The 16,262-nt window shown below is 38.8% G+C and overlaps 1 protein-coding gene across 2 annotated transcripts in view; it reads left to right on the top strand.

The window, feature by feature from the left end:
- Positions 1–16,262, top strand: part of DIS3 (DIS3 homolog, exosome endoribonuclease and 3'-5' exoribonuclease) — a 34,241-nt gene that overhangs the window by 8,100 nt on the left and 9,879 nt on the right. For both annotated transcript variants that reach the window (XM_042456551.1, XM_042456550.1), the window contains exons 7-17: positions 182–295; positions 390–527; positions 1,015–1,161; positions 3,559–3,675; positions 5,625–5,726; positions 6,405–6,469; positions 6,987–7,071; positions 8,733–8,860; positions 11,206–11,292; positions 15,105–15,261; positions 15,792–16,006. In XM_042456551.1, the coding sequence (XP_042312485.1) occupies positions 182–295; positions 390–527; positions 1,015–1,161; positions 3,559–3,675; positions 5,625–5,726; positions 6,405–6,469; positions 6,987–7,071; positions 8,733–8,860; positions 11,206–11,292; positions 15,105–15,261; positions 15,792–16,006 (1,355 nt within the window). The remainder of the gene's footprint in view (positions 1–181; positions 296–389; positions 528–1,014; positions 1,162–3,558; positions 3,676–5,624; positions 5,727–6,404; positions 6,470–6,986; positions 7,072–8,732; positions 8,861–11,205; positions 11,293–15,104; positions 15,262–15,791; positions 16,007–16,262) is intronic.

A 16,262-nucleotide genomic window follows, 5' to 3' on the forward strand; every position in this document is an offset into this window, starting at 1 on the left:
TTAGTAGAATTAAATACACATACAGCAGGTCTTGCTCTGGATTGAATCATAAGTAATCCAAGGCTTATGCCCAAGTGATGTCATAATATAGCCTGTGACATGGGATGCTACAGCAGAACAAGTTAGGCTACCTTGTTGTCAAGGTTCAGATGCAGTTATTTTATATTATTCTTAAACTTAGCTGAAGACGTCTGTGAACAAGAATATGCTGCGACCAACTGGCAGAGTGGTGGGCATTATAAAAAGAAACTGGAGGCCTTACTGTGGAATGCTTTCTAAATCACAAATTAAAGAGGTAAGAACAGCAATGACAGAACACGTGTTTCATTTAATTGTGTTCTTAATTTTAATTCTTAATTTTAATAAAAGACATCACTGCTTTCTCTCAGTCAAGGAGGCATTTATTTACGCCAGCTGATCGTCGAATTCCTCGGATTCGAATAGAAACAAGGCAAGCTTCAACACTTGAAGGACAAAGAATTATTGTTGCCATTGATGGTTGGCCTAGAAGTTCAAGATACCCTCATGTAAGTTTGTAATGAATGTGCTTTGTTGTCTCTGAAGCTAAATCAGCTTGATAATCAAGTGGTTGTGGGAGAAAACAAAAATGATTTAAGTAAGCTACTTTCTTGGTGTAGTGGGCCTTGAGTTGTCTACATAGCCATTTCTCAGAAACAGTCATCTTTCTAAAATTGCTTTAATCTGCCGCTGTTATGGTTCCATTTATCATGGAACCTGAGCTTATTCTAGTTCAGATCCAGAGCCACAGTAATTAGCTGTATTCAAATTAGAGTTAGCAAAATAGCCTAATCTTATGTAGTTTGGAAGAAGTGCTTACTAGGTTAGATTCAAACCATTGAGATTAGTGGGGCTTAGTCACAATTTAGAATGTATAAGTTGGAACCTGAACAAGGTGAGGTTTTTTTGGTTTGTTTTTTCCCCAATAGTTGTAATATTCTTCTTTCCAAAGTAATTTCTGTTTCAAAATATTAATTCAGATGTATTTTGGTCCAGGGTCATTTTGTAAAGAATTTAGGAGCCGCTGGAGATAAAGAAACTGAGACTGAAGTCCTGTTGCTTGAACATGATGTCCCTCACCAACCATTCTCCCAAGCAGTTCTTAGCTTCCTTCCTCAAATGCCCTGGAGCATTACTGACAAGGTACCACAACAAAGTAATGTACAAGCAAAAAACTAATTAGCCTAGGAGCATATTTCAGGCTTGTTAGGAACTACTGCTTTGTTTTTTTTACTAGAACAATTGAGATCCACCAACAGGAGCCTAATCCAGAAGGCATGTTTTAAGATTAAAGAATTCTGAGTCCAGAAATTGGTTTTGAGTACTCAAACTGACTGGAGCAGGAAATATTTTTATTAGTTAAAAAAATTGGCAGGGACTTCCTAATGTGCCCCAAATGACCCAGTGATCTGTCATTCAATTCAGATATACCCTAAATTAGCATAAGTTGTGTTGCTAACAATGTTGCAGTATAATGAATATTGCAGTGCAACAGAGAGATTAATGATGTAAGTTGAATAGTAAATGCTGACAGATCAGTCATAAGGATGATCAACTTTAAACTGTCTTTTAACCTTGCTTCCCAAAAACATTTATTCTTCTTTTTACATGGACTGCTTAACAGGCTTTTAATTTGAGTAAAGCAGAATGAGTCAAAGTTAATTTTGATTTTCACATAGTGAATAAGTTCACATCAATGATTATACTTATTTATAGAAGTGGATAAGTTGTCTTCTCAAATAAATTCACTTCTCAAGCCATTATGAACAATGAATAAAAACATTGAAAACATTAAATACATGTTGAAGTCAGTTGAAAACAAACAGATATTCACTGTGGTTATCCTATGAAATTATCATATCTGCTTAGCTGAGTGTAGCTATCACCAACTGCTGGGTTTTTGTTGTTGTTGCAGAATTAATGCACAAAGGTATTTTGTTTCATTTCAGAAAATAATTACCCTTCTATACACCACTTATCCTGCGTATTTGTCCCCAGTGTTTGTCTATTTGAAATGCATGGGGGGCAATTTTAGTTTCCCAGGGTGTTAACCCTTTTAAAGGGAAACAAAAATATGCAAGTATGAAAGTTAAAGTTGTTGGAGTTCTTTCGTCAGGAGAATAAGGAAAGTGTGGGTCAGACTATTTTAAATCTGTCTTCCTAAAGAATAAAAATTTACTCAAAAAAACCCAAACAAACAAAAACATGCAGTTTGTGGTTTAAAAAACAAACAATAATGACTTTAGGTTTTAGTTATTTTATGTATTTATTTATTAATCTAACTTTTGATGGCTTGAGTAAAGAGAAATAAATTTCGCTATCTTTTAGATAGCAGGAAGAAATTATAACATCTGACCACTTGAATCAGTTTAGAATCTTCAGAGAGAACTGTTAAACTGCTTCCAAGATTGAGTGACAGGAGCCACATGATAGGTAGAATGAGAGAGAGAGGGAGTGAGTCCCTATCTATATATTGTGAGACAGGAGAATGCAATCCATAATTCTTCCAATGAAAATGCCAAATTCCACTTTCTTGAATCTTGTCTTAAATCCACTGTGTTGCAGTTTGTGTTTATTTGTGCTCTGCATTTCAGCGTGCTATACTTTCTGTTCTCATGTTGGACCTCTTTTGCTTCAGGCTGCATGCACCTATATTTTACCCTTCTAAGAAATAGGCTATGGCTCAACAAAACACGAGCCAAAATATTTTTGTTACATTTTAAAATGCTACAAGATTTTTTTTTAAAAAAATATTTGCCAGACCCTCTGTTTGGGATTTCACACTTACTCACCCTAATAATTAGGTTTTTCTACTTTAAAAAAGCTATAGTTCCCAGAATGTTTTGAATTTCTTTTCGTAATGGTTTCTGTAGTAGATTATTATTATTATTATTTTCCTTTTTGAAACATAAAATCTCGATTCTACAATTTGTTGTCAGTATTACATACTTCTTGTAGTACATAGTCCCCTTCAGTAATATTTTTCCAATAACTTCCTTCTTTCCATATTCTGCCCTTGGGATTATTGTTCCCTTATAGTCTGTTTGTATCAATAATTCTGTTAAAGTTCATCTGAAATTTCAACGTCATTAAATGTGCTAACCTTAATTAACCAAAAATAAGTGCTTATATTTCAAATACATTCAATTTACAAATGGACCCCTTCTTTATAACCATCTCAATTTACAAAATAGCAGTATCGGATACCAATCTCTTTCTGCTTTGTCACTTTACTTATGCTGTGAGTTTATCCATCTCTATTGTATCCATTTGTTTTTGTAGCCATAAATCTAAGTCCGGTATTGTCATTTTTCTTCTAGTATTGGGCAATTAGTAGTCTTGCCATTGTTACCAAGTAGAGTACGTAGTATTCACCAATATTTTCTTTCAATTTCTGGTGATATTTTGTTTAGCATATTTAGTAAATATATTTCAGGTCTGAGTTCAAATTTTATGTTCAACATTTCTTTCAATTGTTATGTGTATTTGTTTCCAATAAATTTTCAGTTTTAAAAATATTTTCTTGGGAAAATTTTTCAGGACATGAAATTTAGAGAAGACCTAAGGCATTTGTGTGTGTGTAGTGTGGATCCTCCTGGCTGTACTGATATTGATGATGCATTGCACTGCAGGGACTTGGAAAATGGAAATCTGGAGGTAAGTTCTCTGAAATTGCCATTGATAGTACATTTTAATCTATATATTAAAATCCTCTCCTAAGTCTTATGTATTCTGTTTTGAGTTTGTAGAGGAGGGACCTTAGATAAACAGTACTTGTAACCCTATAACAAGAAGTTTTTTTTCTCATATGGATGCTTTTGCTGGTGACTACATGCTCACATTCTGCAGTTTTCTAACCAGTTGTATGCAAAGTTCAGCTGAAGACAAGCTTGTATGGTACAGCTGTTGCCTTGCATTAATAGGTGTTGTCTGTTTCTTCTCCTGCAACAGTGGGATTCTGTGGAACCTTAAACATGGGGTGAAATGTTATATACGAGTACCGTATATACTCAACTATAAGTTGAAAAATGTATGCCCTAAAATTGACCCTAAAATCTTGGGTTGACTTACAGTATATACTGGTCAATATGGTATTACTGCTAAAAAGATCCTGAAAGAAGCACCGATGCCCCACTCTCTGTGCCTCGGCAGTGATCTCTGAAAGAGTTGCCCGGGCAGGAGTGTGTGTGAAAGAAGTAATTCCCTTCTCCATCCAATGTTAAAACCTTCTCTCCCCACCAAACAAACACCCCATTTCCCTCCAGTTCCTTCCCTTTTCAGTCCAATGTTAAAACCTTTTCTACCCATCAAAAGAACACTCCACTTCCCTCCAGTCCTTTCCTTCTCAATACAACGTTAAAGCCTTTTCCTCTAGCACCAGAGAAGTGGTGCTAGGTGTTCAGGAGAGGTCTGGAGAAGGAGGGAGGGAAGTGGTGTTTTCTCATGTACATCCTTTGTTACATGATGTAATGACTGGGCCTCCAGTCATTGGAAGACTTCTGCCAGGTAATAATAGTAAGCTGGGAGGGAGGCACATGCAAGTAAGTAATGACATCACAGCCGACAGAAGATTCACTTGACAAATCAGTGAGCAAGAGCGAGAGTTTCTTCCGGAAGCTTCTAAGAGAAAAAGCCTCTGAGACCAGGTGACAGTTGGAGAGTGACAGTGAGTGAGAGAGGCAGAGAGAGAGTCTTCAGCAGTTAGCGGTTTCCAAAGTGAGAATTAGAAATTAGTTTTAAAGATTAGGAAAACTATATTTCAAAGCCTGCTTATTACATCCATATATGAGTTAGGTGAGAATGTGTTAGATTAGAACGTTTAGGCCTTATTTATTATTTTTCTGGTTGCTTGCATGAAATGAATACTTTTAGAATTATACATATTGTACCTGCACGGCCCTTAGGTTCTTGAATGATTTATATCTTTTTGTTCTGTTTTGTTTAAGTATAATAAATACTTCCTTAAAAGTATCTGCTACTTTGGCACTCCTTTACACGTGTCCCAGCTTGGTTGATGCTTAAGAAGATTAGCAAGAACTAGAAGTCCTTAACAAGTCCCAGTGTATGTGAAGGGAAATCCAATACGAATTCACTTTGTGGTGGCAGCATGATTCGAGGATCTCCAGAGGTCATCTTCAACTCCGCAAGGAGTAGGAACCTAGACCAGGAGACTCAGGGAGAAGCTAAGGATCTGCTGGGACTAAGAGCCAAGGCAGACCTGCTGTTTGGCTGTTTAGACCACAGGAGAATCATCACACACGTCCTTAAGTTTTACCCTTGACTTATCCATGGGTCATAGCAAAAGCCATGATTTTGGCCCTAAAAACCTTCCCTCGACTTATACATGAGGCCAACTTGTACACTAGTATATATGGTACATTTAATTGTGAAGTCCATGGAGTTGCATAGGTGTACAGTTTTGCAGACACAAAAAGTATAAGTTACATGTAAAACATTGAGCTCTAATGGCTTAAAGTTGTATAGAAATTTGGAAATAACCTGTAACTACTATGAGAATATAAAAGTATGTGATAGAGCACTTAAGGTGGCAAGAAGTTCTGTAAAATATATACTTGAAAATTCTGAATAAACTATTTATTTACTAGGTTGGTGTACACATTGCAGACGTCAGCCATTTCATTCGACCAGGAAATGCTTTGGATCAAGAATCTGCAAAAAGAGGGACAACCGTGTATTTGTGTGAAAAAGTAAAATTTCCAATCTCTTGTTCCCTTTTTTCTGTTGCAATTTGTTTTGATTTCTTTCCAGACCTAAAATACATTCCAACTCTGAAATAGCTAGAACTGGAGAAATAGATAATGCTTGCCATCCAACAAGCTGCTGTTGTGTGCCTTCAAGTTATTTCTGATTTATAGTGACTCTAATGCAAACCTGTCATAGGGTTTTCTTGCCAGAATCTATTCAGAAAAGGTTTGCCCTTGCCTTCCTCTGAGGCAGAGATGTGACTTGCCCAAAGTCACCCACTGAGTTTCCATTGAGTGCGAATTCAAACCCCAGTCTCCAGAGTTATAGTCCAACACTCAGACCACTACACCATGCTGGCGCTAGGGAAGCTGAGGGAGTGTCAGGCTTCTAGAATTTCACTGGATGGGCCATAACAATGCTGTTAAGACTGTAAAGGCTTCCCTTTAAAGCCACTTGTAGGCAGTTTCTGGTTATGGAAATGTACCCATGAAACTGGAATTCAGTTATTATTAAAGCCAAAACCTAAAAATTTCCAAACTAAAGAATTAGGAACGATATTAGGAAAAACATAGTCTTCTGTTAAGAAGTCATCCTTAATCTAATCAATGATTTACAGTATGAGACTATATATAAAGAAATACAATTGACATTAATGTGTGCATTTGTTCTGTTTCTTACAGAGGATTGATATGGTTCCAGAGCTACTTAGTTCTAACTTATGTTCGTTGAGATCCAACGTTGACAGGTAATTATACATATTAAATAACTTAGGTAGCCAAGGCCTGTTACAGACTGCCAAAATAAAGCTGCTTCAGGTCTCTTTGGAGGTATGCTATTTAAATGATGCATGCATCCTAAGTATCCGTAAGATGCACCAAAGCTGCACTCCAGTGCTTAGGAATGGAGTGTGGCTTTGATGTGACCTCCGGACTCTTAGGACCCATGCATCATTTAAATAGCAACTTCGAAAGAGGCCGAAGCAGCTTTATTGGCAGTCTGTAACAGGCCCAAGACATTTCCTTTGATTCCAACTTCTCTTCTGTGAAGAAATGCAGAAATGGGGCTTTTCTTGCCCGTCCCCTTGTTTCACAGCAATCTGTTTTTGGAGGTTGTAGATCCTGTTGAATGGGATGGTGTGTGATATATATAGCTTTAATGAGAAGAAGGTACCTCTGGAAACTGGGAGCAGGGGATTGCACCTTAAAAGTCAAGCCAGCTAAAAATACTTGTTCATGTTTCATCAGTAACTTCTCTTTTCCTAGGCTTGCATTTTCATGCATTTGGGAACTGACTCACAATGCGGAAATACTGAGCACACGATTTACCAAAAGTGTCATTAATTCCAAGGTAAGTACAGTCATCCCTCCATATTTGCGGATTTGATTATTCACGGATCTCATTAAGATGTTCTCTCTAGGACTGTCTAGGTCCTCCAGTGCAACTCTGTGGTCAACTTTAAATAAAAGTTGCACTGAAAGACCATTTGTAGCAACTCCAGTGTTGGACATTGACCACAGAGTTGCACTGGAGGACCTAGAGATTCCTAGAGAGGTGTCCTCTCAGGTAAAAACAGTGTTTTTGTTATTTGCGATTTTTCCATATTCACGGGGGTCTTGTTCCCCTAACCCTAGTGAATATGGAGGGACAACTGTAAATGCATTTTGAACTTTTGATTGCTCTAAAAAGAGACTGCATATTAGTGAGTCAGCAAGTCAATAAAATTATCATCACATAGAGTCAGGAACAATGAAACCATATGTGACAGAGTTTCTTGATAGACCTGGTTTCCTGGCAGTCAATTAAAATTCAGGAAGACTGGGAGGAAGCTTCCAGGGAGGGGGTGTATATCTGAGGCTGGAGAGAGAGAGAGAGAGAGAGAGAGTTTTCAGTTAAGATCAGATGAGGATTTTGACAGGAGAGGGAGTACTGTTCAGTTAGTCCAGAGGGGACTGTGATTCATTTAAACTACACAGGTCTGGTGGGTATTACTACTGAGAGGGGGTGGGAAGAGTATTTAAAAGCTGGTGGAAGTTGGCCATAGATGACCTAGAGATTCCTAGAGAGAACATGTTAATCAAATCCGTGAATAATTAAAGCTGCCAAAGTGAAAGCCACAAATGTGGAGGGCTGACTCCAAACAAAGGCAAGCATGCTACCTAAAACATGAAACTGGTTTGGGGATACTTAGGACACTGGCCCTTACACACTTCAAAATAGTGTTAATAAGATAAAAACAGGGCATGTGTCAGTGACTAGGAGCCTTCTGTGGATAACAGGTAAAGGTAAACTAAGGTGTGAGAGAAGGTCCCATCACACTATATTTTTCCCCACACAGAGACTTAAAAATAATTCTAGGTTTATTTTTCCTCCATTTTTACCTACCTCCACTCCAGAAGACATGGGTAGCATATGGGCAATTACTGAGAAACCTGCCTGCAGTGCTTACATTTGCTAATGCTTGAAGAGAATGGGCTAGTGATGGGGGCCAGAAGATTCCTCCTTTTGTGTCTACAGTCATAATACAGTATGTGGAGGATCAGAATGATAGTTAAAAGTCTGCAATCAAATAATTGTATACAATCAGTGTGAGAAATATTTTTCTTAGGTTTGAATTATTTAGATCTCTATTTCATGCTCTGTTTAGTAAATAAATTAATCATGGTGGTTATGCTCATGTAACTGAATAAGCTAATTAAAATATCTTAAGTTACCTGTTCCATTAGTTTGGAGCCCTAAAATTCAGTCCTTTTAAAACTTTTCTGTTGAAAGAGGAGGATCTTCAAGCTAAAATACAAAAGAAGCACTTCAGATTTGTTTTAGTCAAATACTTCCCTAAAAACAGAATAGCAAGAAAGCAGGATCAAAATCTTAAGCAAAGTCAGCATATTGTATTGTAGACCATGTGCTGCAAATCAGTAAAGGTTTGTTGTGCAAATCTGCAGAAGCTTCTTGGCAAAAACATACCTTACATTTACTGCTTCTCATAACCTTTTTTTTTTCTTTTGAAGGCTTCCCTTACATATGCTGAGGCACAAATGAGAATAGATTCTGCCAGCATGAATGATGACATTACTTGTAGCCTGCGTGGATTAAATAAACTAGCCAAAATTCTTAAGAAGCGTCGAATAGATAATGGGTAATAGTTCCTGTTGCATAGAATGCTGTGCATGACCTTTCATTCTACAGATTCACTGTGATCCACTTGTGACAGCTAATATTTGCCACTATGAATCTTCCTAATGTACATAGAGAGAACAAAGAACAACAAATGTGATTTAGTTTTCAGTGTGGGTCTGTTTAAAAAACACAGTAGGACTCTGGAGTGGTAGGCTGAACTGTAGGCTCTGGAGGAGTTCTAGCTTATGGACAAGCAGTGTGTTGATTTGTGCTGCCTGCTTTCAGCAGAAATACCAAAATCAGGTGAAGGAATTGTGTGGCCCACCAAAAGTTGGGCTTCATCTTGTATAGCTAGCATAGCTAGTGGTGAGAAGGGTAATGGAATTTGCAATCCAGCAATATCTGGAGGGCCACACATTACCCACTCTTGGGCTAATCAAACTAGATATGATCTGTTAATTTTGACATGCCAACTCAACAGAGAGATGGTACTCTGTATTTTTTTCCCCTCAGCAAACCACATAACCATAAAATGTATCCTGGATTAATTGTTCGGCTTGTCAAGAGAAACAGAAACTAGAGAGCCAGCTCCTTGCCAGCTTCCTAAGTGTCAACTGTGGATGCTTTCAGTTTATATTCCCCACTGCCCACCAGTTGTAGAGTTTTCACCCTTAATGTGAAGGTTCCACTCTATCCCACCACTGTATACAACAAATATGAAGTTTTCAACTCAGCAATCACATGAGTGCCATCAACTGTGAGGATTCCTCTCAGGCAATCTCACCGTTGTTCCCAGATATGATGGTCTTTCATCTTAACACACCAAATATGAAGCCTTCCACTATGTTCAATTGAAACACCCAGTGTAAGCGCTTTCCCTTATCCCCACATCTGCTACATTTAAGCACTTCCTCCTGCTCCTCTTGTGTAGCTCCAAGTCTAAATTACCTTTAAGTTCCTATACTTAAGCATTTATACTACTTTTATTCCCCAATAGGACATCACTTTTCCACCTTCTCTGAAACAAAGCTCAATATTAGCAATTTGAGGCCAGAAATGTATAAAAACATGAAACTTCAGATTATTTATATACAGGTTGAGTATCCCTTATCCAAAATGCTCAAGACAGAAGTGTTTTGGATTTTGGAATACTGTACTGTATCTGTATTTGTACATACATAATGAGGCTGGAGAGAGACGGAGGATTGTGAAATAGTGGGAATCCAAGTGTAGTGCTTGGTATGAATCCACATCTGCCACCATTTCACAGATCCTAATGTCTCTCTAGACTTGCAAATACAGTACAGGTACGTCACTCAAAAAGTTTTGGATTTTAGAGTATTTTGGAATTCCGGATAAGAGATACTCAACATATATTACATATAAAACACCACATTCTCTCCTCATTCTAAATCAGACTCTTACCAATTACTCAACTGAAACTCCTGTCTTTCACTGCAACCCTAGTCTAACTTAGACCCCTCTCAAACACTTATTTGTGCTATGCTCTTCTCATACTTTTGGCTAATCTCCCTCTCCATTCAAACTGAACTCTTGGCTGTCATTCACCAGCTGCCTCATACAAATCTCAAACATTTCACCAATCAGCATTCACTTCAAGACTCCATTCTCCCCCTCCCCCTGCAAAAAACAAACAAACTACTTATCTCATGCACAATGAACCAAGAAACATTTTTATATACAAACGCATGACATCACACAATAAATAAGGTGTGGTCTTAAGACCCATGATTTGTTCAGCCAGTTACATTTCTACGTTCATTAGCATGTATGCTGCTCTTACATGTTGTATTGTATTTTAACACTTTGTCTGTGAATGGCCTTTGGTCTAAGTATTAATAAATGAAATGCATTAACTTGCCAGTTGTCTACAACAAAATGGAATTGTCGTGGATTCTGGTGGGTTGGGATGTTCAAATGTAACGACTGTTCTAAAGTTCCTTGAGTTTCTTAGGGTTAAGAAGCTCAGTGCTAACCAAATAGCTTTTTAGACAATAGCTTGTCTACTATTTCCAGTTATTTTCTGCAGTGTGCAACAGGAACCTGAATATTTGATGTATAACTGGATCAAGTGATACAAGTAGGTGACTCTAGGCTGTTGTCCTGTGCTGGCCATTGAACATGCTCTCAAACGTTCTGGATAGCTCACACTTTCCTAGTAGATGATCCAGAGTTCCTTAGCTAATTCCATGAAGAAAGGAGACCCAGAAATTACTGATACAATAGTACAAACATATATCTTGGGATAAAGGCTATAGGATATAGGCTATATATTTCAATATTTGCACTTTTCAAAATAGGTACTATAAAATGTTTATTATGTTAATATGTGTTATTTTCTAGGGCTTTAACACTGGCTTCGCCTGAAGTTCGCTTCCACATGGATAGTGAAACTCATGATCCTATCGATTTACAGACAAAGGAACTCAAGTACGTTTTAAAAATTCCCCAGACAAAGATGCAGCTGCCTACTTTCCAGAATCATGTAACTCTTTATTTGAATTTTATGAACTGCATTCTAACAATTTGTAGATGTGCCCATTGAATATTGGCTACACTGATCCTAACAAATAGCGTTTTATCTTATTAGATAGTGTTTTTCTATCTGTAAATTCAACATAACACAGTCATCCTCAAAATGTAGGGCATATCTGTCTGTAGTCAGTGAGGACACGCTGACCAGATAATTTTGTAACTGGGGAGCACACAACACATTCTCAAAGTCCTTGGCAAACCCAGGAAAATACACAGTCTCCATGTCTCTTATTTGGCTTGAACCTCCATCAGCCAAACCCACAGAGTCTACACATGAGGGCTTCCTGTCCTTCAACAAAGACCTCTGGTTCACCAAATGGTGGGTCGCACCACTGTCAATCATCCACTGATAATTGACTGCTTGATGGGCCTGACAGTCACTGTCCTTCACTGCCGAAACAACTCTCTTCCTGTTCCCAGGAGTCCAGTTCTGTTTCTTCTTTCTGGCAGCAGGTGGCTTCTTGCAGTTCCTCCAGGGATGTAGCCAAGGGGGGGGGGGGTTCTTGGGGTCCGGATCCCCCCTTCCATTAGAAAAAATGAATGGAGTGTGCTGCTGCGCCGCCGCACTCAAGCCCCATTATAATGGTGGCACTTAGTCTGGACCCCCCCCCCTTCCCCAAATCCCGGCTACGTCCCTGGTTCCTCCTGAAGTGGCCTGTCTCTCCGTAGTTGTAGAAATGCTTGGCTTTACAGACATTTACACTCTCAGTTTGTTGAACTGCTTCCGACTGACCTTGGCTCGTCATGTTGCTGTCTCTGAATGCCTTTCTCAAACCGCTGTCGCTGGCATTCTTCCAAGACACGTGTGGACACCAAGTCCATTGTGAGCTGGCTCTCTGGCACCCTCTGCAGGCTGTACAATATGTGATCAAAGTCACTAGATAAACTGCCCAGCATAATATATGCTTTTTGTTCTTTTGGAAGTTTCATTCCTCTTGATTCTGCCTCTACAAACAGATGTCACATGGTGGACAGATGCTCTTTTGGAGACTGTCCCTTTTGCATCTTACAAGCATACAGTCTCTTGCTCCAGAGCATTTTTGACAGTGCAAAGTCAGATTGATGTACTTCTCTCAGTGCATTCCAAAACTCCTTGGCAGATACCTTATCCCTTACATGGTCTAACTGACTGGGCTCCAGAGTGAGACATAATGTAGCTCTGGCTCTTCTATCTTCTTCAGCATTTTTGACAGTTAAACCTTCTTTGATTACATCCCAGAGTCCTTCTCTTATTAGTACTGCCTTGGCATAGACAGCCCATAGGCTGTAATTGGAGTCATTTAACTTTGGGAACTTCATGAAATCCATGCCGACAACAAAACATACAAATGCTCAGCCTTGACAGCCTTCCACAGCTCTCACTATCTGCTGAATATAAGAAAATGGCTGGCAGCTCAGCGCCTTAACTTTTTGTTTTCTGTTAACTCTTTGCTTTCCGGCCCTCAGACAGTTTTAGCTGCTCTTCTGGATAACTGCTCACAAAACAGCTACTCACTTAGATGCCCAGGCAGATCCTGAAGTGCACACTGGGCCCATATCCCTTGTTATCATTTTGTAGCGCAGTCTGTGATGAGGTATCATGGCTACGTTCGGTGCTAGGATCACCACCTTCAAATCTGTAGGCAGCAGCTTGTGACCTGGAGAAACACCTCTCCCCTTCCAGAATAACTGAAGAGAACCCTGTAGACAAAGGTCTCTCAGATGAGGCTTTTATTGTTAGAAGAAGTTCCAATATGTACAGAGCTATCTACAAACATCTACATAGTCCACCATCCATCAAACAGAGAAAGCCACAAAGTCAACTAACGGAATCCACAGCCAACTGCCAAAACCAGCCATCAAGGGAATGTTCAAATTCCTCCCAGTCAGCGCTTGATTGGCTGATGACCCCTGGTTGGTGAATGGCCGGCCTGTTGCTATTAAGTCCCACATTGTACATTTTACTATGGACTCTACATCCCAACAGAACCATGGCCAGATTTTTCTTCCCGAAGAAAGGGTGCAGATGGCACACCAGTTGAAGCTTGGCAAAGTCACTCCAGGCCACTACAGCCACCTGGCTTTCCAGGAGCAGCGCTAGGTCCAAGAGCACCCCCAAGCTATGAATCTGATCTTTCAGAGGGAGAGCAACTTTCCAGAAGCCACACAGAAACAAAACAAAACAAAACAAAAAACAACTGGACATGACAGAGAAAGTACTTTTTGGACATTTCCAAATGAGGTGGTCTGTCCTCCTCTTGTCAGGTTCACAAAAACAGTCTTAGAGGACTCTATGCCATCCTTAAGGTATATTTTGCCCAACACCACCACCGCCCATGGCCCACTATACAAGAGCAGTGCAGAAGTCATTGTAGCCAGTAATTTGTATACTGAACTGCTGCTACTTGCATTCAGAAAGACTTACTGTTTGATTAACTATGTGCCATTTTTCAGAATGACATATGCATTGTTCTAATAATAGAGATTATCACACATGGAAAAGATGGATCCCTCCTGTCCTTACACTGTCCTTATGGTGCGACTATGCGAAGATTATCAGATGATGTCTGTCCTTATTCCGTGATCATGATAAAATTGTCCGTTTATCCCGTCCTTCTCCCATCACTGAAGTGGCATGGCCCAGTCATGGTGTATTAGCAGAAATGCCAGTTAATACAATGGCAGGGTCACTGATGGGAGAAGGACAGGATAAGCGCAAACATGATAAGGATGGGCTAAGGATGAGAGCGATCCATTCTTACACCGTATGATAATCTCCAGTAACATTGATCCCATAAGGTCAATTTGGAGTGAATTAATCACCAAAACTCCATAAACTTGGTTCTGCAATGGTGAATGAAAAATTGAATTTCTTCAGATGCCATTAACATCACAGATTGGATGGATATAAATAGAAATTAAGTATAGATGCAGTCATTATGAGTCTCTAAACTTATTTTCCTGTATCTGTGAATATTTGAGAGATGTGCTGAAGTAAATCACAAAACAGTGTTTGAAAAGAACAAGTAATAGTCTGAAAAGTGAGCTGATAAATCAGGCTGTCCTCTAGAACAGCAGTTCACAACCTGTGCTCTGAGGAGCCCTTAGGGCAGTGGTTCCCAACCTGTGGGTCGGGACCCCTTTCTTTCATGGGGGTTGCCTAAGACTATTGGAAAACATCTATTTAATTACAGTTATGAAGTAGCAATGAAAATAATTTCATGGGTTTGGGTCACCACAACATGAGGAACTGTATTAAGGGGTCGCAGCATCAGGAAGGTTGGGAACCACTGCCTTAGGGCTTCACATGCTCTTCCCAGGTGTTCTGCAGCCGCTCCAGGAAAATGAAAGAAATAAAAATTGAATGAAATTAAAGAATAAGAAACAAAAAATAACACTAGTCCTAAACATCATTAACTTGTAAGGCATAGGGTAGGCCTCTTAGGGAATCCGGCATAGAAACAGATTTTAAAAAGGGCTCTGTGAGTCAAAAAGGTTGGGAACCCCTGCTTTAGCACATTGAGAGATGAACATGAACATTTTTTTAGAGACTTTGAAATTGCAGCGACAGTGGGAACCAAAAGAATTGTTTTAATCTCATGTATAATTTGCACAAGTGTTCTTGATGAAGGTAATCTGAATTGAAGTTCTTATTTTTGCACAGAACAAGTGTATCAGATATACACTTTCTTTCCCTCTTGGTAAAAGTGTAATGTTTTTGTTGACAGGGAAACAAACTCCATGGTTGAAGAGTTCATGTTGCTTGCTAATATTTCTGTAGCACAAAAGATCTATGATGAATTCTCAGAGCATGCCTTGCTGAGAAAGCATCCAGCTCCACCACCCTCTAATTATGACATCCTTGTGAAGGCAGCAAAGTCTAAGGCAAGTTCTTGGTATTCAGAACCGAAAGAAATAAAAGAATTGATTTCTTATTGGACTACCTCATGGTATTTCACACATGCATTGATTCCTTTCAAGCCTGTATAGTCTGTCTGTCCCCGCTCAGTTCTGCTCCTGAATATTGGTGTTCTCTAGGGTAATAAAGGGGTTTGCCTTTCTTTGTTCCGTGGAAGGTATTTCCATGTATATGCAGGATTTCTGAATTTTGGCCCTCTTGCAATGTCTAAATAGGTTCATTTGATGCAGAGAATAATCATCTCTTAATTTCTTCACCTATTCTTTGAACTCCGAGATGCTGCACAGACTCTCTTAAATCTCTGGGGTGTATTTTGTACTTTGGGGTGTACCTAAGGTGTATTTTGTACTTTGCAGCTGATTTATAACTCTTGAAATACCACATGTCGTCTGAAGAGCTCAAAGTACATCATACTTTGCATTCTGGATTGTATCAGCATATACTTAGTAATGCATATGTAAACTACGGTAAACTTCTAAGATATTTTCTCTTACAGGGTTTGGAAATCAAAACTGACTCTGCAAAAGCTCTGGCTGATTCCCTAGATCGTGCAGAATCCCTGTCTTTCCCATACTTGAACACCCTGTTACGTATTTTGGCTACCCGCTGTATGATGCAAGCTGTTTATTTTTGCTCAGGAATGGACAATGACTTTCATCACTATGGTTTAGCATCACCTATTTATACACATTTTACTTCACCAATCAGAAGGTACTGTTCAGAAAAATTTCAAAATAAAAATATATATGTAGCCTCTTTAAAAGATAGTCTGACGACTGTCTAGTGATATAAAACTTTCAGATTATTGGGAAAAAGATCTGTTTATTTCAAGAATCACACATTTTGGGAAAGACTGATAAATATCCAGTACTTATCTTTATATCAAACCTAAACTTACTTAACTGCTTTAGCAATAAAAATTATATTATTTGACATATCTGTGACATTTTAAAATTTAAAAAAATTG

This window comes from Sceloporus undulatus, chromosome 3, assembly GCF_019175285.1.
Source record: "Sceloporus undulatus isolate JIND9_A2432 ecotype Alabama chromosome 3, SceUnd_v1.1, whole genome shotgun sequence".
Lineage (NCBI taxonomy): Eukaryota > Metazoa > Chordata > Lepidosauria > Squamata > Phrynosomatidae > Sceloporus > Sceloporus undulatus.